The following is a 24,262-nucleotide window of genomic DNA, read 5'->3' as shown; positions in this document are numbered from 1 at the left end:
GCAGCTCCGGGTCTTAGAAGAAGCCGACCATGTAATCAAACCAGCATGAGGTCCATTTACGGCCGTTCAGCCCTTACAGCTTGGTGCTGGAAACGGAATGTAGCTCAGACTAATTTCAACAGTTTGTGGGCTGTGAAATTTGAAGAGATGCTAGATTTGATTGAGTTTTTAAATTTCATTGGACTGTTATTTGCACGTATGCTGAATAGCGCTGTCCTTTGTGGTTCCAGATAAAAGACAGATTGAATGTGATCTTTCTCCTCAGTAACAGAGAGAGAGCCATGAGACCACACACTTTAAAACCCACACAGGCTAGAAACAAACTACAAAACAATGCACATGTTTCTGGTTTAATGCGCTGTATATGGTGCTTCCTTCAGTTAAAAGGTGAAAACCTGACGCCATTACATGTGATCATTCTGGGGACTCTCGTCTTTAGCTAATTAGTGCATGTCTCATGTCTCTCTGGTCTTAATCTGACTGTGGTTGGACTGTGGCTCTGGGCAACCCAGTCTCACAGCAAAACGTATAATAGCTACGTTGTGGAACGTGGTATTCTCACGCTTTATCCCCAAAATCGTGACAATGCTACATTTTATTTCGGCCCATTCATTCACGTTGCCTTGCAACTACGTCACTAGAAACTAATAAACGGAAGGTCTTCTACATTCTCTGATAGAAGAAAATATAACGCATATTTCTCACTAGAAATGCCATTTGGTTATTGTCTCACATGCCGTCAGTAGCTGTTTAAAATGATAAGACACAAAGTGTGTGAGGAATAGCTGGTTTTGTGTAAGGCCACTTAGTCACGTTTTGCTCAGAGGGAAACAATGAAATGTAGCCAAAAGAGCCACTGTTTCAAAGGGCATCGCATTCATAGGTTTCCATCCTTCATCCGCTAAAGCTTCCTCTGGCAGTATTTGGCTTCTTGTCAAGAATCTCCAGACTGAAGGCTGTTTAATCTCAGTTGGAAAACAGATGACTCGTTGAGCGATGACCAGTGTAAACAAGCACGGTTATGCAACGTCGCTTTGCTATGATAAAACATTCCCACCAACTGACTAACAGGAAATGCAATATTCCCAATAAAAAAAAGTGTTTGTAATGGAATGTGTGATGTGCCGGAAATTATGTTGATGACACGTGTGAGAATTTAAAACTCCTTATATATTCAGCACCACGATACTCCCATCACCGAAACACTGTAACTAACTAGAAGCTAAATGTTCAAGTTGGAGTTCAACTGTGAAGACATAATTGGCGTTTGCAAACTCTATTGCTGGCGTCAGGCCCCATTACTCACTTGTAAGGTCGGGTATTAACGCGTTTCTCCCCGGGGAAGCCGTTCATGCCACAGATGACCCTGCTGTTTGTCTGTGTCCACTCCTCGCTACAGATCTGCCTCCATTTGCCTCCGTCCTTCACCTCCAAAAAGCCCTCAGTGATGGGAATCTTCTTCCTCTGAGAGTAAGTGGCTCTGAGTCTCACATCCTCCACCTGCACCGGCAGACCCTAAAGAACAGCAGAGGATCATCTTTATATACATTTTTACAGGTAATGTGCAACTAGTTTGAATCAAAGGAGACAACTTTGCTCAACATGGAATTTTTTTTAAGCAGGATATTCAGTCATCTGCTAATCAAAGAGTACACTGCTACATAAACATGCTTTTTGGTTTTAGTTTTACCTTCTTTGCTGAATGTATACCCATTGCCATCAGCCTGAACTCTTGACATGGAGAGACAGAAGGAGCCAAGCATTTAACCACTAATCATGTGATTAAAGGACCTCACAAACAGCAATAAGTCAATTACTTCTAAGTTGAAGCACTTGCTGAAGGTCAGCTTTAGACTGGCAAGTTTAAATATATAATATTAATATTACTGTTAATTCCCAGAAAGCTCTTAAAAATCAAGATCATTTGAAATGTAAACAATGAATGCAGTCACGCTGAGTCCAAAATGGTATTTGAATAAATCCACCACCCTCTGTTTAAAAAGGTAAACAACCGATATCATCATTTAATAACTTTTCTCTGCAGTGGGACGAGCAAAGAGACATTTTCTCTAAACTTAAAATGTGTTTCTGTTCATCACTATGAAACAGGCCGTGGGTATTTCGGTGGACATGTTTTAGAATACAAATTGTTCTAATGACAACTAACAAAACAAATGGTAAATAAATCTCAATTGTTTAATTTAAGAAAGGAAATGTTCTCCCCTGTAAAGAGTCCCTGGCCCCAGCATGTTTGAAAACTCCTGATAAAAAAAAGACCAGTTTTATCTGTACTCTGGACTTTGCATGTACTGTTCCACATGATATATTATATTTACAATATATATACAGTATATATATTGTAAATATATGGCCTATGAGTCAAATAGAGAGAACGTATTGTGAGAGAATGCCAATGTTTTTTTAGGGACTGCATGTTTCTACATATGCTTGAAAATACTGTACGTCAAGTTGAAAAATCTGAAGGCCACATCTTTGTTGGAACCTGTTAAGTGTTGCCGAGAGGCCAAAGCAGATTGGATGAATGGATGGAATTTTTGTTTCTATCTTGTTGCAACTGTAAGGGCCCAAAGGGAGTGAGAGGGCAACATACATCAAATGTGACAGGACAGATCTGACAAAAACCGCTCCAATTGTTTTGGTTTCCACAGCAAAGAAATGGAATGAATAGATTTTTGTTCACTCTTATTCTATATATATATATATATATATATATATATATATATATATATATATATATTCGCTGAAGGTCACTGAAAGACACTGGATATTGACATATTACTTGAAGTATATCCCTGTCAGTAAGCCAATAACCTGTAATGAACCACAAAAATAAAAACACTGGTTTGGAATACATGGAACATTATATATGTTTTACAATAGAGTGGCAGTGATATTCCATGAAATCATTATCAAGATTTTAAAGAGAGGCTAAGACAGAAGCTACTGACAGAGATTAAAATGGTCGAGACTACAATAAAGAGCCAGTTGGTCGGACCGGAGTCACCCAACCCAGTCAGTATCATGTATCCTGAAGACCCCCAAGTTGGGAAGGAATGGCAACCTTTGACCTCTGGGGCTTCATGACTAAACTGCTACCATTGTTCATGTCCCTCCTTCTACCAAGTCCTGTAGTTGGTTCCTTGCTGGGTGGGAGTGTTGCACTGTGGATGTGAAAAAGAGCCGAAGCTCTGAGCTCTTCAGTGGTATGGGAATGCTGATCTAAGTCAAGGGCTCGCTTACTTAACTCTGCAAAAAAAAAAACTAACAACCAGGCCTGTCTCCCAGAAATATGAAACGTTCGCCCACAGGGTGGTTTCCTGAGATGGCGTCAGCCTCTGGGAATGTTCAAGGCTTCAGAGTCTCCAAACACTAAAGAATGAAAATGCAGGAGGAGCCACGTCGAAGTCAGACGGGTTCTACAGTGACCGTAGTCCTCCCACCGACCGCCGTGGTTAGAGCGGGTAAAAAACTCTCTTTCATTGGAGAGATTCCTGCAGGCCATAGCCACACAGGGTTTTCCGTCAGCGTCTGGCACGACGGGAAAGTAAGGAGACGTGATCCTGATCACGATCAAGAGCTAGGGTTAAAAAAAAGGTAAAACAAGGTAGAGATAGTTTCTTGTAGTGTAGAACATTTTTATTTAAGCTACATTTAAAGCTACATGTAAGTAAATGAAATACAAAGAAATAAACCAGACAAATGCAAAAGCTATACTCATAAATTACTACCTGAAGCAAACCTGATACTTGAGATGGAATAAAATGCAACATGTGAGCAACCAGGTGTGAAGAAAAAATACCAGACAGGACATGGGGTTCGAGGTGAGTATGAAATGCAGCACTGAGATGGGTCCGGCCAGTGTTGTATTTGGCACAGAGCGAGGAAACAGGCGTCTGAACGTGTGAGACTAAAGAGAAGAGGACCGATATCCACAGCTGGGACCAGTCCAGGCATTCATGCCACAAAACCCAGACAACCAGATATAAACTCAGCAGACTGCAAATCCACACACTGGTCCCTCTTTTTAGCAGTCCTTGTGGAAAACCACAAAATATAACTATACATGACAAAGAACAAGTCACAATGTAGAAATATTGACAGAAATATGGACCATGTCTGAAATACATGGAAATATCGTCAGCACCTCTGAAGTTCACAATTGACAGATAATATGTTTGGTAAATCTCCAGGTCATACTGAGGTTAATTGTCAACATCTCTAAGAGGTTGTCTCATCTCACAGTCACTTCCTGTCTGTGTGGTCTCTAGGGATTCATTAATTATCTGGCCTGTTTGCAAAAGCACTTCTCTTCCAAACCAACATTTATAAATTGTCATATGTCGCAAGAGAAATCTTTAGACTTAGTTAGTCTGTGTGGGAAATACTGAATTAAAAATGATTATTGGCCTAGTTTGAATGTTCTTTTCATTACTACATTACATTACATTACAGGTCATTTAGCAGACGCTTTTATCCAAAGCGACTTCCATTACACTTTTAAACCCAAGGCTTTTTCACATTTTTGCCCGGGGAGCAATTAGGGGTTAGGTGTCTTGCTCAGGGACACTTCGACATGGAACATGGGCAGCCTGGAATCGAACCAACAACCTTGTGCTTCCCAGCACACCTTCTCTAACCCCTGCGCCACGACGACCCCACTGCCTTACTGGTCTGTGGGGTAAGCTTTGACCATTACTAAACTCTTTCCAAATGGAGAGTAGACTTGTTTTTCTGACCAGTATGTAGATGTGTGAACATGAGACTGGTCTGACTAATGTTAGGGATTTAAGCCAGAAGTGCACCCCTAGTCAGGAAATTATAGTACGTGTAATGATGTTTAGTGTTAGAATTATAGTTTGTGAGATGTTAGATATTAGTTATTACATTAACATGTTAGATGAAGTGAATGCAATTTCAATCAAACACAATTCATAGTCATTTAAATCATATAAACACTGTACACATTAACATTCTGTCACAATGTGATGTTAAAACCTGGGGACGGATGCCAATTGCCGTTCTTTATGGATTTCTCCCAATTTTATCCCCAAAAAGGGTTTTTTGGGAGTTTTTTCTCCTGTCAGGTAATAAAATGAACAACTTAATGTAAGGCAGCCGACTGAGGCAAATGTCTTGAAAATTGAACCACACGAACTGTTTTAGATCTTATGATGAAGTGTGATGAGCGGTGATCATTAATGATGGGTTGTTGTAATGAAAGTGTACTATTTATAAGATGAAGACTTAAACGATGTATGCTTTGTTAAATTCACTCCTTGGGGCATAAAGCCAACTGTATCTACATTGAGTGCATTGGAATGTGAGGGACGAATAGGACAGAGAGGTTTCAGGTTACAGCTGCAGCATCACACCTCGACGTGAAGGGGACAATGGAGGAGGTGACCCTTTGGAGAAGAGGCCAATGACATTCAAATGCACCAAGGAAGACACACCTCAAGAGTTTTCAAAGGACCATGGCGGGGAAAAGACTGTTAGAACTTCTCCTGCAGCCGCGTTGATAAGTCACTTCAGACTTGCTCAGAGGATTCTCTATTTCGCGAAATATTCCACTGTTCGCTTAGTATTTCACTTTGTAATTGTAATCCCTATTACGTTGTTCAGTTATTAAATAACTTTTGATTTTTGAATTTAAACGAATTGACTCATTCGTGTCCTCGTTTCCGGCCGGGACGAGAACAAAGGATTGAGTCCTCCCTCGAGAGCTTCCGAAACCTTAACAGTTGGCGCCCAACGTGGGGCTCTCGTTGGGGGAGGGCGTTGCTGAGAGGTTTGACTGCAGGTACCACGGGTACAAACAAGGTAAAACAAACTTTTTCATGAATTCTGTGATAGGTAGGTTTGGGAAGATTTAGAGTGGTGCTGGCAGTCGGCCATGAGGCAAGGCCTTAGATGCTAAAGACTAAAGGCTAGTACATTAATGACTTGGGTGAATATAATAAGCTGATATTGAATAACAGTGGGGGCATACTTTTGCAAAGTGAATGCGAATGGGAGCCGGCTTTTAGAAATTCCAAACACGCGCGTTTGGTGCGTTCAGGTACACACTTAGAGCGTTAGAAAAATCCAGGCGGCGAACTGGTCTGCTGAGACATAAAGACCAGCAGGATAAAATCATACAAGTAGACCCGTATGGGATTGGTTAGGGGGTTCGCATGAGGTGTGACGATGCGCATGTTGTCCACTAGGTTTCCCACAATAATTACGGCGTCTTTAGGGAAGACTCTTCTCTTCATTTCCCCTCTCTGTGCATAAAGTCCTTCACAATTAGGTATTGCAGGATTTAATAGATTGGGGGGGGGGAGCTTGCTCTACGGGATTGGCATACGGGATAATCCAGCATCGACTGGTAAAGTGATAATCCAGCATCGACTGGTAAAGTGATAATCCAGCATCGACTGGTAAAGTGATAATCCAGCATCGACTGGTAAAGGTAATCCAGCGGCGACTGGTGGAGGTTATAGTAAAGGAGAAATCCAGCATCGACTGGTAAGATCTGCTTAACATTTTCCACTCCCTAGAAATCCTATGAATTAGGTATATAGGTTGTCTAGAAGGGGGTGGGTGGCGGATATGCGCTTTAGTGTAAATGATAGTGTATATACATCTGAATGCTGGTGTGAGTGTGAGTGAGTGTTAGTACGTGGTGCGTGAGTGTTTGAGTTGCGGGGTGCATGTGCTTGATTGATGTATGGATGTTCCAAATTATGTTTTACTATGTGTATGTGATTGTTTAACAGTGTATATATATGTATAGAATCCGAACTGGAGACTGATCATCTCCGGCGTCGGGTTGTAAAACCGTAGCATATTAAGGTGTTGGTGAGTAGTCCAACCCGGACCACGTGGGCTGCCTTGCTAGCGGCTAACGGGGTCTCATTGGTAATTCCACTGGGGAAATAGCGGGGCTTGCGGGGTGCTGATAGCTTGACCACGTTGTGGGTTAGCAGTTAGCTTGAGCCCATTGTTCTTTGCTACGCCGGCACACAGCGTTTTACGATCCATGTGCTGAGGTGTGAGGCACTTCCTCTTTGGTAGTTCTGTGTTCGATCTTCAGCTATCGGCTGAACAGCGCCACATTTGGTTGGAGTAAGTGCACATCGTGGGGGGAAAGCCCCTGAGTGTGCCATCTGGTGGATGTAGAGGGAATTACAAGAGGGGGGAGTTCAATTTCCTCACTTGCTCCGTGTTCGGACGTTGACTTTGATGCACATTTGCCTTTACTAACTAGGATAGTGTAAAGATTGATAAGACAACTTGACGGATATCTGGATTGGTGTTGACGTTTATTTGAAACATTAAAGTGCTGTAATGTCACGTTGAATTTGGTTTGTACTATAGTTCTGCATCGATTTTGGATTGGAATTGGAGGTTGATTTAATTTTGATGTGGTGCTTTTGAGAAGCTGTTATGAATTGTTTGATTTCGATCTCCAATGTTTAGCTGAAACCAGATTGACTGTCATTGCATTGTCTCTGGGTTGGGGGTGGATCATTGTTTATATTGTGGTATAATCTCTGGCGACATTTGTGGGGGAGTGCTTCTGCTATACTTCCTGATTGATATTGCCGGCAGTTTGACTGTATCATCATAACTTTGATTAATTTTGTAACCTTGATTAATAATTTGGAGTAATTCATTTTTAGACATCAAGATTAACTTTATTGAAGTTTAATTTTTAGACTTTTGAATTTTGAATGAAGATTGAGTTTTGATTTGAGATATAGTTAATTCTTTCTCTTTTTCCTCTGTTTAATTGTAATCATAGTCTTTGGCGTGGATCATTGATTATACTAATTTTTACAGTTCCGTGATTGATTTGAATTTTTGGTTAGAGGTACTGATAAGTTGATTTAACTTAGTGGTCTAACAAGATAGTTTAGTAATTACACAGCAGTTATTGGACTGATTTGATGTTGTAAATTGCCCTCCTTACTTTTTAGATTTGGTTATTTGTTTTACTGTATCGATTCTGGTCGATGGTTCGATTTGACATTTCCTCGGACAGCTGTTGGAGGTGACTTGGTTTGGTTTTTCCTGCTGTTAGTGACAGAGTAACACCTAGGACAGAAGGGACAGCTTAGCGGTTGTTTAGAGTATTCCAGGTTGCATGATGGCTGCGCTTACGACTCAGGAACTGCTTGGCAGGGCCAGAGAGGAGGAAGCAGGTGGCTGTGAACATGGCCGTAAAACACCAAGTGAATACCAGGAGGCCGCAGAGGAGCTGTATATTACTTCAGGACTCCTGACTATCAAAATACACGTGCAGAGGACCCATCCAAACAACGACAAAGAAGGAGAGGTTGCTGATGGAGGATGTCATCACAATAGACATTGTATCCTGGTGAAGAAGACTCCAGAACGCTATGCAGACTATATTCTCCCTATAAGAAATGAGCCACCTGCAGCCTCCCCTGTCCCACAGTGCCCACTACTGAGAAAAGCCAACGGTCAGAGCGAGTTTGTGCCCTGGAGTCATCGGGACATGGAAGCGCTGGAGAAGGGACTGCCGCCATTGGGAGAAGGAGCTAACCCATGGATCCTGCTCTTTGAAAAATACACGACGGCAGATAAGTTGGGTCTTGGAGATATGAGAGCCTTAATAGCCCGTCTAGAGGGAACAGTCAACCTAAGAGCCTTAGAAGCAAGAGCGGGAACCACCAACCAAGAGGATGAGGCTCCGTTTGATAAGGTCAGAGGAGTATTTTGGGCCACAATGCGAAACATCTGGCCTACAAAGCCAAGTATGTCCATCCTGATGGGTCTGAGTATGGAACAAGGTGAAGACATGTCTCAATATGTGAGGAGAGCAGAAACAGAATGGCATTTGGCCACAGGAGAAAGACACGACAATAACAAATCTACTGCAGTAACCTGGCGACACACTGTGCAGCAAGGCTTGCCCCAGGCTGTTCAAACAGCGTTGGAGGGAGTAGTGGGACTGGACGACATGGATGAAAGCACATGGAGAGACCATCTAACCCACTTATACAAAATACAGAGAGCTGCGGAGACAAGGAGGCAAGAAGAACTGGGGACGATGACGCATCGACTCCTGAAGATCCAACTGGCAGCAGCAGATGCAGAAGCAACGAAAAAACAGAGAGTCAGGAAACAACTGTCGGTGAGAGATGAACAACCTCAATACCCTGTTCCTCCAGAAGCCACATATCCAACCGTAGGTCCAGCAGTGAGAAACCAATTGAGAGGATACCAGCGACCACCAAAGTACAGAGGGAGAGACAGAGGCCGTGAATCTAACCGAGGGAGTGGATACTACCAAGGAGGGTATGGGGTTGATGTGTGTTTTATATGTGGGCAGGTGGGACATTGGTCAAGAACGTGTCCAGTGAAATATGAAGGGAACACACGGTCAAATGCTCCTCCAGGAAGGTTTCCCAACTCACTGCAGTCCAGGCAGAACCAGAGGTTGGGCACACCCCAGCCTCCACCTCCCCATATGTGGTGACCACAGCAACAGATGCCACTTGCTTTGATGGAGACAAAGCAGACGAGCCCTAAACAACTAACTGGTGACACACCGACCCCCGCTGCTTTCCAACAGCTCAGATAAGCACCCTCAGTCTCTACGGTTTACGACTCACATTCCAGAAAAATGGAGACTAGAGATTATACACTGCTGAGAGTGTCAGCTGAAACTAGACTTAAACCCGTAGGGAAGATTGATTTTAAAAAGGGGAAATCAGTCATTGAAATTAAGAGATAAGGTTGTGTAAGATTTAAAGGAGGAATGAAGGTGATAAGGAATTAGGAGAGTTGTTGTATATATTGTCGATTTTTTTGATTAATGTTTGTAGTTTTTCGAGTTTTCTCCTGAATTCAGAGATGGGCGGTAAATTGTTGAGTGCTGCTATTGAGTGTATAGTGCACGATACACTTGATACAGTATCTTGATGATGGAAGCAAATGTCTGATCAAAGGAACATTTATAGCACCAGATCACGAAATATGGAAATTTGTTACAGACGGTCATCCTGTAATGTTCAACAAGTAGTACACCCTTACATTTGGATACGCTAACCATGAGAGGTTAGTGATCTATCAGTAATGAATGAATGGATTGGATCAAACTAAGCATGAGCTGAGTTTGTGTTTGCAGGTAACAGACACGTCTCCCACCCTCTGCTTTGCTTTTGGGCTGAAGAGCAATAAAAGTGGAGATTAACACTGGAGGGGGGTCTGGAACAGATGGGTCTGATGCTAAGTTGATTTATTATCTCCTGGTACTTTTTGGGATCAGGGGACTCACAATCTTCATTGTTGTTTTATGACCCTGAAGGTTTGGAGAACCTTTTGTTGATATCACCGGGGTTTGAGGTTCACATTCTGATACATTGATTGAAGTTTTAGAGACTGATACTGCAAATGCTCGACCACTTGTGAAAGTGGTCACAAAGGTCAGCAAATTGACTATAATGATGGAGGCCTTCAGTGAGGCCATCGAATGGTTTATTTTAATGGGGAAGTGGTAAAAATGGGAAAACAGGTTGAAGAGTTATGCAGTAATGCATAGGTTTTCAAAGGTCATCATGACCGAGCAAACAGGCTGAAGGTAAAAGGAGAAGAAATTGACTGTGAAGGTGAGAATGTGAGGTAACATTTTTGTGTATACTTGGAATGAGCAGATTGCTTCGAGGTTAGAATGAACAAAGAGAACTGGGTTGGTCAATTAGTTGATGAAGACATGGAACAGTCATACACCATGAGGGTGAGACCTACAAGCAAAAACTCAAAGGGATCATTGAACGGGGACACGAAGGCAATGTTGGTGTTCATTTTTCATGAGTTGACTATGGGGGTCAATAATCAGTTATGTCGAAGATTCCAAATTTCTATAGATGAATGGCTCCTCAAATCGATTGGAAACAAGGCCGTTTGAGAAAGGCAATTTTTCAAAACAGTGTGTAAATACTCTAGGAGCAGATAAAGATATGCAGAGGCATTCTTTACGTCAACGCATCACATTCTTCATTCAGCTGAGGCTCTAATCCAAAGCGACTCGCAGGAAGTGAATTTGAACAAGAGGGAACAGAACCAGAACAGCAAGAACAAAGAAGGGATTTCTCCTTCTAAGAAAACAACATTCGTGAGTGTCATCCAGGTGCTAATTCTTCAGTTGTAGTAGTAGGTAGGTATGTGTGTTTATTATGTTCATTAGAGAACTCCTTCCACCATCAGGTGAACATCAGGAGTCAGGACAAATGATGACTTTGTTGGGAGTTTAGCTCCCAGTAAAAGAAACAACAGGCAGATGCTGAGATGGGAGTGAATTAGGGACGAGGATAGATTTCAAAGGGGATGCAGAGGTTGAAAGGGGATGGCGACTCATGGTCGAGGAGGGAGTGAGCAGACCTCCCTAAAACAACAACTGATAAGAGGAGGAATCCTGGGGAAGTGTCGGAGCCATAAAATCCATCCACAGGTTGTATTTCATCTCAGAGTCACCCAACAGGTTTAAGAATCACACACGGTTGGTATGGGGGGAATTATTTCACTATGATAAATTTACTGACACATTTCTCCTCGAATACATGTGCATGGCAATTGTTAACTATGTTTGGCTTTTCAGTAGGAACAGGCGACTCCAATGCGAGACGGTCCAGATCGGCAACGACACCCAGTAGAAACGGCGTTGTGGGGGTTTTACGACATTGTTAGATAAGCCAGGAGGTGGCCTGGGGGTGATTAGCATCACCAAACGCTATGTGAAGGGATGCTTTTACACCTACCTCAACATGAGGGACTGGGGGAGAACAGAATACAACTAGAGTATCTGCCGATTTGGGAACATTATTGCATGCAGTGAAAAACACAATCATAAGATTCTAAACAACAGAGATGTGTAGATGACATAGATTTAAGGTGTTAAGAAGAACATACAGTCTTTCTATCAATGAAACAACTCACAAATTGATTAGAATGTTTTTAGGAAAACACTAGATGTTAGAGTTTAGCTACTCAAGTGGCATTTTTGGGATAACAGCAGACGATGGCCAACGCAGGAAGATCCAACCTGAACTTTTCTTCCTGGAACGAATGTGTAATGACATTGCTCTTCTCATACACTGACACAAGGACTGATGAGACACACAGATGATACAATTACTCCACATTAAAAGAAAACGCTAAAACTGGGAAATAAGTGGGTAAAAGGTTGAGTTCCAGTTATGTTTAAATATGCACACACTAGATGGTAGAACTTGTTTGCTTGAAGAGTTTGGTAAACCAGAAAGAGCAACATGAATTGGGAGAGCACACACACACGCACACACTCACACGCACATCTAGACATACCTACACACACACACACACACACACATAGCTGCACCACTTGTGGTTCTCTATTCAACAGCCGATTGGGGAATCTTGTCCTAATGGGACCTCCGGTTAGCAGAGCAGTCTGCTCACAGGAACTGAGGTGATCCGAGGTCCAAGGAGGGAGCGTGAAGCTTAATCACACGTCTAGGATGACAGCTACGTGTCATCTGACCAAACCGCTGACAACAACAGATGTTCCAACAGAGGAACATCAAGGGGGAGAAGTATAGGCACACACATACAACGAAGAAATCCACAAACACTGAGCTAATGTGACACACAATTTCCAGATTAGAGAAGGAACGGGAACTGCTGGGACACTTGATAAACACATATGATAAGAATGTTCAGGATGCAAACATACGCCAACGATATTACAGTATCAGAATTTGAGGATTTTGAGTTCAGAGCGTCTATTCGGTTGCAATGACCAATCATCACCAAGATAAAACTAAGTAGCATTAGACACATTCACTGGGAACATTTGGACAGAAGGAGGGGAGAGAAGTCCACCATTTCATAGAATTGTGCCTATTCAGATAACTACAGCATTGTCTCGGTTGAAAGGCATATATCATAGTAAGAATTGAAAGTAAGAATTGTTTTTAGGAGGCTAGAAGTTCTTGTATGTGTTGTTTCTATTTCACTCCAAACAGAGCTGAGATCATTATTCAATGCAGGTGGATCCACACGACAACAAGTGGAGAGATGGTGTCCATTTATGGAGAGAGAGTAAACTATGAAGGGCAGGGTCTCAACCATTGACCCACTGGTTATGTTCTCCTCCACAACATGTGTTGTCAACTTGAAGCATCACTGTGGCACCGCCACATATAGAGCGGTTATTCTGTTTGATGATGTCATCCCTCCAGAAACAAACAGGGATGTGAGCATCACTTGAAAGACACATCCAGAGCTGCCCCTGGGGGGGGGTAAAATATATGTCCTATAGTGTTTTTCCTTTAGTTTCAGATACCTTGTCCCTATATAATGTGTTGATACGTGTTGAACTTTAAGCGACGGAGACCAGATTCACTAAGAGATCCAGGGGGACATCTTCAGGAGGGTTTCCAACAGCAGCCATGTGGGAGAAGATTGAATAAGGAATTATGTGTTACAAACTACACCGATTCCTCAGGGGAAACTCACGGTTTACCAATGACACTGATGCGGTTAACAGTAGACACAGTTACTGGTAGTTAAGATCACATCACCAGGAATAAACACCACCAGAGAAAGTCTTAAGAAGAAAGGCAGATCTACATTAGTCTGAAGGTCACATAAATAAGCGAAAAGGATGCTGAGAAGGTGCCAAGGAGGGTGCCAGATGATGTTGAATTCCAGAATCAGATCACAGCTGAATTTGTGGACAATAATAAAATGTTGATAGGATGAAACTGCATTTAATGACAGACAGGTGCTACAAATGAAGACCTGCATGAGTCATTGGATGAAATGAGACTCATGGCCTAGAATAATAAAGTGGCTTTAGACATGATGTTAGCTGGAAACGGTAACTTCTGCAAAATGTTTGGATCTGTTTGTTGTGCGATCATCTCCAACAACACAGCTCCTGGTGGCTTGGTGACCAGAGCACAAGCCCCACTGCCAGCTTGAACCAGCAGCTGACAGACAACTAAGGCGACGACAATCCTCTCACCAACGGGTTTGTCAGTATTATTGCACAACGGAAAAGTGCATTCCTGTCTGCGTTAACCCTTCTTGTGTTACAGTCATGATCTAGTCCACTACGGATGAAGCTGCATCTCCTGCATCCTTGGATTCCTGCAGGGATTGATCGATATTGTGTTTAGTGAGACTAGTATACAGGGAAATCGGTAGCGAGTAGATGATGAGGGACAATCACTGTTGACGGATGTGACTGTATGATAATTTTTCTGTCTTTGAGAGATGCTCACAGTGAACTGTGAGCAAGGAGGGAATTGTTAGGGATTTAAGCCAGAAGTGCACCCCTAGTCAGGAAATTATAGTACGTGTAATGATGTTTAGTGTTAGAATTATAGTTTGTGAGATGTTAGATATTAGTTATTACATTAACATGTTAGATGAAGTGAATGCAATTTCAATCAAACACAATTCATAGTCATTTAAATCATATAAACACTGTACACATTAACATTCTGTCACAATGTGATGTTAAAACCTGGGGACGGATGCCAATTGCCGTTCTTTATGGATTTCTCCCAATTTTATCCCCAAAAAGGGTTTTTTGGGAGTTTTTTCTCCTGTCAGGTAATAAAATGAACAACTTAATGTAAGGCAGCCGACTGAGGCAAATGTCTTGAAAATTGAACCACACGAACTGTTTTAGATCTTATGATGAAGTGTGATGAGCGGTGATCATTAATGATGGGTTGTTGTAATGAAAGTGTACTATTTATAAGATGAAGACTTAAACGATGTATGCTTTGTTAAATTCACTCCTTGGGGCATAAAGCCAACTGTATCTACATTGAGTGCATTGGAATGTGAGGGACGAATAGGACAGAGAGGTTTCAGGTTACAGCTGCAGCATCACACCTCGACGTGAAGGGGACAATGGATTAGGTGACCCTTTGGAGAAGAGGCCAATGACATTCAAATGCACCAAGGAAGACACACCTCAAGAGTTTTCAAAGGACCATGGCGGGGAAAAGACTGTTAGAACTTCTCCTGCAGCCGCGTTGATAAGTCACTTCAGACTTGCTCAGAGGATTCTCTATTTCGCGAAATATTCCACTGTTCGCTTAGTATTTCACTTTGTAATTGTAATCCCTATTACGTTGTTCAGTTATTAAATAACTTTTGATTTTTGAATTTAAACGAATTGACTCATTCGTGTCCTCGTTTCCGGCCGGGACGAGAACAAAGGATTGAGTCCTCCCTCGAGAGCTTCCGAAACCTTAACACTAATGCTTCCACTGTTGTGCATTTCTTCTGCTTTATTCAGCCCTGCAGCCCCGCTGCACGTTTATGTGCACGTGCCTGCTGACACGAGCCCACTCACCCAAACCCCACCTTAAAAAACAAGTACGAATGATAATCACTGCACAGTTCAGATGAAAGGCAGGAGAACAGCAAGGCTCTTTCAAATGACTTTCACATTTGCCTCACCCCACTTCCTCACTGGCCCTAAGTCTGCCTGACTCACTTGAACGAGGAAGTGTGTATGTGTGTGTCTATCTGTGTGTAGAGGTGCGCTTTGCATCTGGAATATCTCTCAGTGACTCCTGTTATGGCAACGAAAAGGAAAATAATCATAAGGTAGACTTGACACACGCATGAACAGCTAATCTGAAACTAGTCTTAAATCAATTGTAAAATCTATTAGTGTGGGAATATTTCAAAATTGAAATAAATATAAGAATAGGTTAAATTGAAAACAGCGTCTCTGGCTGTGATGGGATATACTAGTTTATATGGTATGCTAAACGTCTTTGTATTAAATGTGGAAACATCACTGATTACTAAATCATGATAATTGTCTCATTAAATCACTTGTGCTACTTCAAAAAGTAGCATTTTAATACCTTTTATCTTTGACTCGTTGGTACCTTTATTTTACATTTGAATGTCTTACATTCTGTGATGAAATGTAACTTTTGATTCATATATGAACTGCACATACTTTTTTTTACATGAACTGATAATGATAAATAATTGAGTGCAGAGGCCCAATCTGCTGCAGATGTTGAACATGTGGTCGATCCGTCTGCTACTCTCTAAAGAGAGAAACTGGCTTCAGCACACACACCAACCTTTTCTCCCTTTGATCACTCTACTCCTCACAAGCCTCTTTTTGGAGACAAATCCAACTTTAGCTCGGGAATGTGAAGAAATGGAATTCCTTTAAATTGATGTTTCCCTTAGAATGAGAGCAACCTTTGCCCCGTCTAAATGTGCATCGAATCAAAAGGCTTCAAACCGCTGCATACTGTTATTACAACTGGCTTTGGACGTCTTCTAAGTGTTTGGAGTGAACACACTGAGTTTTGTGGTTGCAGACTGCAGCTGCTGGAGTTGCTGATGTTTCTTATTTATTTTCTCATCCCTTCAGGAAGAAGATGAACTACTCTAGGCTTGTAATCTGTTAATAATGATATGCAAGGTTCTGCAAGCAGAAGTGTGTAATTAATCGAAAAATTGCTTATTTTCTCTGCCATTGTTTTTAGTAGGGAATAAGAGTGGAAATTTCTATTCTGCAAGAATAACAACGTTTTGGAAAACACAGTAAAGAATATCCTGGAATAACTCTGATTAATGTAACCATACACTTTCTATCCAACTATCCATAAATGACACATCATCCTCTCTCATAAACATCAAACATATAAAGACTGAAAAGACCCTGTAGACGCTGATGACATGCAGCGCATCATTCACACGTGAAAAACCCATCTGGAAGAGTTAGTTGAAAAGTCCCCAAAGACAGATGATAAACAAAGTTTGTGCCATCTGAATGTTTGGTTCTGTTTGAAAAATGTCTCCCCCCACTGCCGACTGAAAGGCCAAACAAACACATGCCGATACATAAAGCAACTGTGGCTGGGTAGACAGTCCAAAGTGAAAATAGTAGGACGCAACGGGCATCAGCATTGGATGCTACATGTTAAAATAATTAACATTATTGTTGACAATGATTCAGTCAGCGAGGAATGTCTGTTTTGTTGTTTTGTTGGGAGTGTTGCATAACTAGCTGACAAAAGCTGCCCTGGTAACAGACTTGGCTTTTATCTCCAGAGGAGAGCAGATGGTATTAAACGCTGACATTACTTAGATCGAGCAGCAGTGGGGAACAAAAAGAGCTCAGGCTGACAAAGAAAGAAAGCCACAGATTAGCTGTCAACGGAATGCGATGCTTGTCTCAACTTCCATCCATCCATCCATCCATCCATCCATCCATCCATCCATCGTCCTGGATGGTGCTTATCCTGCACACAGGGTCGCGGGGGGAGGGGGGGGGGGGGCTGGCGTCTATCCCAGCCAACTTCGGGTGATAGACGGGTTACACCGTGGATCAGTTGCCAGCCAATCGCAGGGCTACACAGAGACAAACGACCATTCACACTCACATTCACACACCTACGGGCAATTTAGAGTCCCCAATTAACCTGATCTGTCTCAACTTCATATTATGTCAATTATAATGCCTTCATATTATGCCTGCGTATAAGACACCACTTCTTTTATTGCAACCAATGCCAGTGGAAGCTGCTGTTTTCATTAATGACAGACAGATGTTTTTGGTGGTATGTGTGGTCAATGCTGAACTTGCCAGAGCAAAGTTCCTATAACTACTATAACTACTTTTAAGTAGCCTCGTGATGTATCACTCATTAAAAAAAACAAGTTTCAGGCAACTCTGTGATGTCTTGATTTATCCCGACATACAGAACTGAAAAACTTGTCACTACCTGCAGAACAAACAGAATCAAAGGCCTAATCTTAACCGTAACCATGGCGAGATGAACAGACACGTCCTTAACACCAACAGTTAAGATAGTGCAGACAAAGCTTTGGTAAGCTCCTGGTATCTGAAACATATACAGATTTATAATCTGGAAAGGCTGAAAGCATTCACACCGAAGCAAAAGGACCAATTTCTTCACCCATTTAATCGTGACCTCTACATGGACCGAGGCGCAAGCTTGACCAGGGTGTTAACTTTCCCGATTGAGCACAGAATGCCAATTCATGGTGTGAATAAACACATTGAAGGATCTGTGCTCCCCATTGCTGACGTCAGCTCAAGAATGGTTAGAGAGGTGTAGCTACACACCTGCGACTTGAAAGGCTACTGCCAGACCAGGGAAATATTTACAGGGCGGGGGACTGAATCGCAGTAACACCCCGAGACCCGAAATACGCAAGACCAACAGGGAACAAGAGGTCGCTGCTTACATACCTGTACGAAGAAGAACATTACGAATAGCGTTCAGTAGTGTGTGAAGAAACGTTCAATTCATGTTATCTTCTATTCCTCCATTCCCAAGACTCCACTAGGCATGAGAAAGATGAACAGGAATTTCGAATGATCTCCTCGGCGTGTTGCCTTTACTCGACCCAGTAAAACTCTCGGCCACTGTTCTGGCTGCTGTAGAGTTTGGTCACGCAGCCAAATTGCCCACCCAACGTGTATGAACACACAATTCACTCTGGTATTAATGCAGTTACATCATTTTATGACATCATCTCGATCAGTCTGGTTTTACCAGGGGAAACCCTGTGAGGAAAAGTCCTTTTAATAACTTGTTCTCAGACAAGCAAAAGTATTACCTCTACCCTCTTCCCTCCCTCCCTTTCTCCCGCGTGTCCACAAACCCACCCTGACTTTCCATCCGGTACAAAGGCGTTCTCTGCAGCCAGACAGGATGGTCTTCCCCCTCAATGAGTCATCTCCAAAATATCCCAAGCTCCTGAGTGGGGCCTTGTGTGAGGCAGGGGCAGACTAATAGCAGCCTGGCAAAGTCATTATTGCAAACGGCGGAGTGGACTCAACATGACATGCAGACTTGTGGATTACTTCACAGGTTTTATGTCATGAATGCGACAACGTCTAATGGAATAACTGCTGTATCATTTTGGTCTGCAAATACGGATTTTGTACTCATTCGGCAATTATTTTTACTACAGGTTGTAGCCATTGCAAAACACTCCATTGCTAAAAAAAAAAGTTTTTGTTAGCTTAGTACCCATACAACAAGGAGAGGAATTGTTGGTGAATATTTATACCTACAAACTGTAACTGCTGGAGAGTCAGCTAGCCAAGCTCACAACATGGTAATGGTACACGATTGACACATCTGACCAGACATTTGACTAAAATGCTGGTTAATTAGAAAGAGAAATTCTTAACTTACATCTCTGAAACAGCGAGACATTATACCTCAAATGAGGAAACAACAGCCCCATTCGACTAAACGATTAAACAGCATAGGTCAGGCTGGTTAATATATTTATGCAGTCTGATACTACATTCTCTGACCCACATACTATATCTCACTAGTTTAATATTTTAAGTATTACTGAGGACATGCATCATGATTGCTGTCATGGACCCTCACAGCCATCTGAAGGCAGTCTTACTGTCGGAATACAACTTGTCATATTAATGTCTAGCGAAAGACAGACAGACATTAAGTTCAATCCAATTATCTGTCTGGCTCAGTCTGAAGACTTGCAGCGGTTTGAAGAAAACACCGTGAGTTGCTTGGAGCAACGCGCCGGGATAAGGTTTTTCATTCATCATGAGCATATCTTCTGTTCCCTTTTTTATTGTGCAGAACATTGTGCTGTTGAACCATGAGTGAATGCCATTATTATTATTATTATTAATGCCACTTGAGCATTATTAACGAGGGGATCAAGCGACCTCCCCGGTGTTTACATTTGTGTGACTTTCTACCGACGTATTTATTTACTGTACCTCGTTGCTGCTGGCCTGGTTCCGGATAAACTTGAAGCCTGGAATGCGCTTGGAGGTGCAGACCACTCCGACATCTTCTGAATGTTTGCAGTCCGACACTCCAAACCCATTGGAATGACACCGAGCCAGGCTCTTCTCAGTACCAAAGCAGTGCACATTGTCCAACCAGATACGACCTGGATCAAAGGCAGAGGAGAATGTGAGCAAAAGATTAGTTGCTGCTGTTTTCTTGGATATACTGTGGTTCAGGACATTTAAGATGCAATCCCATGGTTGGTTGACCCCTGCTATCACAAACCAAGCCTCTGCTCGCTAAGCTTCATGTGGCCACCAGCTTCCGTTCTCAGTAACTTCCCCTAATAAGGAATTCATTTGGAAGGAATTATAAACGGGTGTTTGTAACGCTGTGCCTTAAAGGCTTAAGCCACATATCACACCCTTCAACTGAAGTCTAGTTACACAGACAATACTAATGTGTATTTAGTTTTCAAAATAACCTGTTGCATTCTTTCAGCAAAAACCTGCCAAATAAATGTTTGGTCACTGAAGCAGATCATATGCTGTCCAGCTGGCTGTTCTGAATCAGCCCTAAAGGAAACCACACAGCTGTAGCCATGGAAACCACGAACAGACTGCTCATCACTCGGACATGTTGGTGGGGAACATCGCAATCATCCCAAAAAGTGAGGGGATGTTATACGGTCACGTAGGCGCCTCCTGGCACACAGTTGATTACCGCTGGAACATTTTATTAATAAGGAGTTTCCAAGTGAGAATCAGAATGGTCTCAGCACACTATTGTCTAAACAAATTGAATATATATATATATATATATATATATATATATATATATATATATATATATATATATATATATATATATATATATATATATATATATATATATATATATAACACAACGATATATATATATATATATATATCGTTGTGTTAAAAGAAGCAGGCCTTATGGGAAAGTAATTATATACACGCCAATGAAAAGAACAGCGAGCACAGTGCACAGTTGACTTTTATTGGCCTGTTCAGCCACCAACTACAGCCCCCCTACACTGTGAATTTTAACAACTTGTCACAGCGGTGCTCCTCAAAAGATCTAAATAAAGCCAATTCTGTGCGTTCACGTTTCATCCTGTTTTTAACCGTAGCCTGAAAGAACCTTCTCTAATATTTATTTTACACAAATGCTTTCCCAATTCAAAGTTTAGCAATGTAGCTGTGGCAGCTGAGGATTTGATCCTGCAGGAAAAACGTTCTCATCCTAAAGGGATGTCCATGTACTTGTTATGTAGCTGTGTCTTCAATTAAAAACATTTAGTTGTTTCTTTCACTGGTGTATTGTGTAAACCAACACGATGGGAAATGGAAAATGCTTCTGGTCACGTGTCTCCGCAAACAACAAGGAAGCACAAATAAAAGCATTTTACATTCACACAAAGGAAAACAGTAAGACTGAGATCAGACAACAAATCTAATGCCATGAAAGTTACTCAGTAAAGGCGTCTACATCCAACTGCTTCTTGATTGCGCCATGTAAAATATTATATGCGTGCCACCTTATATTCACAGGATGTATCACTTAATGGCTGTGTTGCCTTTGGGAGCAAGTCCAAAAAGTGAATAGCTTCACGTTTAAAGTGGCCGGTTGGCCCAATCCAGTGGAAAACATGTGCCTTTAACAAGGTACACTAAGTTACTTAACAGCTACCAGCTCACATTTACCACCAGCAGCAGTGGGCACATTCATCGAGTTGGGAATCTCATCACTGTCTTTACAGCGATGGGGGAATTTGTTCATGGGCAAAATGAGAGAAGGTGAGATCACGTCTTTGGTTTGGATCTACACGCCCAGTGTTTCTAGGCCCCCCCGGGCCCCTCCCGCCGTGCTCAGAGGTGATTGCCGTGTCACAGTTCTCCTCTAATGGGGAAACCAGTGCCCGAGGACAGACATTAGCAGTCAGACAGGAGGAAACGTGGACCTCATTCTGTTCCATGGAATTATGAAACAGTTTGAAGCGATAGACTCTTGGACTGTAGTTTGACCCTCACCTCACTTCTTAGACAGCTGGATAACATGATTCTGATGAGATGATTTAAGGAGGATTTGGATTATATTTGACAATGCTCGGATACATTTGTTTCTAATAAACTCTAGTGCCTTACCTTCTCCTCTTCCGTACTTGGCCGAGGGCAACCAGGACTCTGCGTCCATGAAGCCGAGCTGTCTGCACACCACTCTGGCAGCGGATCTGGAGAAGTCATCATCGCACACTGTCCCCCACTCTCCGTTGTAGAAAACTTCCACGCGGCCCTCGTAGTTCTTCCGCTTCTCCCCGGCGAGTCGCAGCTGGATTACAGGGGCGCTGGAGTCTGACTGGGAGCTGCAGGACGGCCACATGCACAGCAAGGTGCAGAGCAGACAGTGGATGCCAACTGGACGCAGCATGATGCAGGACGAGGGAGGAAAAAACTGCGACATAGGGGAGATAACAAGGGAAAAAACTGAAAACATCTGTAGTAGAAGATCAAGCTCTGAACAACGCTTCTTCTTGCTCTCTTTTCTTTTTCTTTAAATTGTTTTCCAATTCCAGTTTGCACACTGGCCTCTAAGTGTTGAATATATTCAATAAAACACTGGGAAAACATCCGAAGAAGAAACTTTGAAATGTTTGGATGAGAATACGGGTGATGCTGCTGAGACAAGGACTTTTTTCCGTCTCTCTTCTTGGCAGCCAAATGTGGGCTCCTGCAGGGCGGGGGGGCTGGCTCTCTAGTTTATCTCTGCTGATCTGTGCCTGGAGGGGTGCGCAGCTGACGTTCAGAGGGAAAGCTGACTCCGCCCCCGATATTTCATGGTCAACCATGAAAGTGTCAACGGAGGGACAAAAATCCCACAGGGAATAATTATCACGGAGGAAAGCAAGGCCAGGAAGACAGTGGAAGTAAGGAGACCTCCACGTCTTTAGTTTGCTTTAAGGAGAGGAAGTGTATATGTGTGTGGGGAGGTGGGGGGAGTTGACGTCATAGCAACAGCCAAACAGACACACAGCAAAGCGCACACGCTTGAAAAAAAAACTCTCCTACTGTGTGAGTCGTCACTTGAAATCATCTGAAACATCTGGTTGTCTTCTCATGAAGTTTTGCAGGAGGAAGGAACTCTTTAAATTTGCCCTTTTAACACAACACTGATAAACTAACAAGGTGAATGCTGTAAATTGGTTTATAACAGTTCAGAATGCACTTCTGAATAAATCAATTCAACATACCCATATATTTTTGCAAATCTAACACTGATATGTAGTCCCAGTCAAAGGTTTTGACACACTTCCTCATTGAATTGAAAACATGTCAATCTGTTTGACAACAATATGCTCATGGAAAATGTCAAATCCAACATGCAGCATTTATTTATTGCTATTGAATAGTCTATTGTTCAATTCAGAAAAGCACAAGTCAACCATCAAGCGTCTGTTAAGCCGGTCAGCACAGATCCAAATATTGAGTGTCAAAAAAGACTTTTGACCTCCACAGTTAAAGTAAAACTGCAAGCTTCTTCAATGTCAGCACCAAAGTAATTACCAGAGTAATGATAATCATTTGGTTTGGGTTATTCTTTTATTATGAAACGTCAACACACTGTAGTAGCCCAGGCTCGGTCTAATCTAACATTGAGACAATTACATTAGTTAAAAACTTTGCAGAGTAGGAAATAAAAATAATTTTAAAAAGTAGAAAATGCTAATTTAGCTTGCTTTTATGTTTTAAGTAGGATCCAGAGGACGGGAAAAGAAAAGTCGCTATTAGGTGTCTGAGTGTGTCACAAGTTGATGCGCGTAAGAGTTCCCATCAGCAGCTGAGTAGCGCGAGGTGAAAGCTAACACTTACCTCGGCAGACGGAGAACAAGTTGTACACACTTCCCAGGACTTCCAACCTGTTGGAGAGGATGAGATGGGGAGCGGTTCTTTGTCCCTTTAGTACTCTCCTTAGCTCTGCTCCCCTCACAGCTGGCCGCGCGCTAACGCCACATTTCTCACCGCGCAGAGCAGCCAATCAGAGGCCGCCTCAGCATCCAGGACCCGCCTTCTTTGGCCCGATCACCAGGGTTACAAAAGCACACTGTGAGTTACATGAAATCTGTCATGTAACGTTATGAAAAATCAAATCGACTGCTCGTGGACTTAACTTATTTATTATTCAGTGAAAAAATAAAGTGAGCATTGTCTTCCTTGTAACTTTTGAAAATGTATTTTCTTTAATGTTCTTTTTAGCACTTTAGATAGGATCAAACAAGTTATTTTTCAAGTGTGAGGATGCAACCAAAAATTGGTTTTCAAATAGTATAAAGTGAAAGTGACACTTTTGACTCTACATTGGTTTTGTTTGGTGCACATACAAACTGTAAACCTTTTCCAGCAAACAAGCTCAGTCAAGTGCACTGG

General features: G+C 42.2%; 2 protein-coding genes and 1 long non-coding RNA gene across 3 annotated transcripts in view; 2 read left to right on the top strand and 1 right to left on the bottom strand.

Annotated features, from left to right (window-relative positions):
* LOC120835740 (lysyl oxidase homolog 2A) overlaps positions 1-23,862 on the bottom strand; it is a 34,305-nt gene extending 10,443 nt beyond the window's left edge. The window contains exons 1-4 of the mRNA XM_040204922.2: positions 23,708-23,862; positions 21,986-22,292; positions 19,805-19,980; positions 1,307-1,515 (exon numbers count right to left, since the gene is read on the bottom strand). Coding sequence (XP_040060856.2) covers positions 1,307-1,515; positions 19,805-19,980; positions 21,986-22,268 — 668 coding nt within the window. The 5' untranslated portion in view covers positions 22,269-22,292; positions 23,708-23,862. The remainder of the gene's footprint in view (positions 1-1,306; positions 1,516-19,804; positions 19,981-21,985; positions 22,293-23,707) is intronic.
* On the top strand, positions 5,507-9,546 carry LOC144388890 (uncharacterized). The gene has a single exon (XM_078091467.1). The coding sequence runs from the start codon at positions 8,150-8,152 to the stop codon at positions 9,506-9,508; it is 1,359 nt and encodes a 452-aa protein (XP_077947593.1). The 5' UTR covers positions 5,507-8,149; the 3' UTR covers positions 9,509-9,546.
* Positions 10,413-12,630, top strand: LOC144388891 (uncharacterized). Its single transcript, XR_013453149.1, has 2 exons — positions 10,413-12,100; positions 12,413-12,630. It is a non-coding gene; the product is annotated as an uncharacterized LOC144388891 (long non-coding RNA).
* Positions 23,863-24,262: the final 400 nt, after the last annotated feature.

This window comes from Gasterosteus aculeatus, chromosome 17, assembly GCF_964276395.1.
Source record: "Gasterosteus aculeatus chromosome 17, fGasAcu3.hap1.1, whole genome shotgun sequence".
NCBI classification, from domain to species: domain Eukaryota; kingdom Metazoa; phylum Chordata; class Actinopteri; order Perciformes; family Gasterosteidae; genus Gasterosteus; species Gasterosteus aculeatus.
The sequence above is the reverse complement of the archived record's forward strand: the minus strand, read 5'-3'. Positions and strand labels throughout refer to the sequence as shown.

Excerpts from the sequence above, each read along its gene's own strand:
- LOC144388890 (XM_078091467.1), top strand. The coding sequence starts at position 8,150 with ATGATGGCTGCGCTTACGACTCAGGAACTGCTTGGCAGGGCCAGAGAG.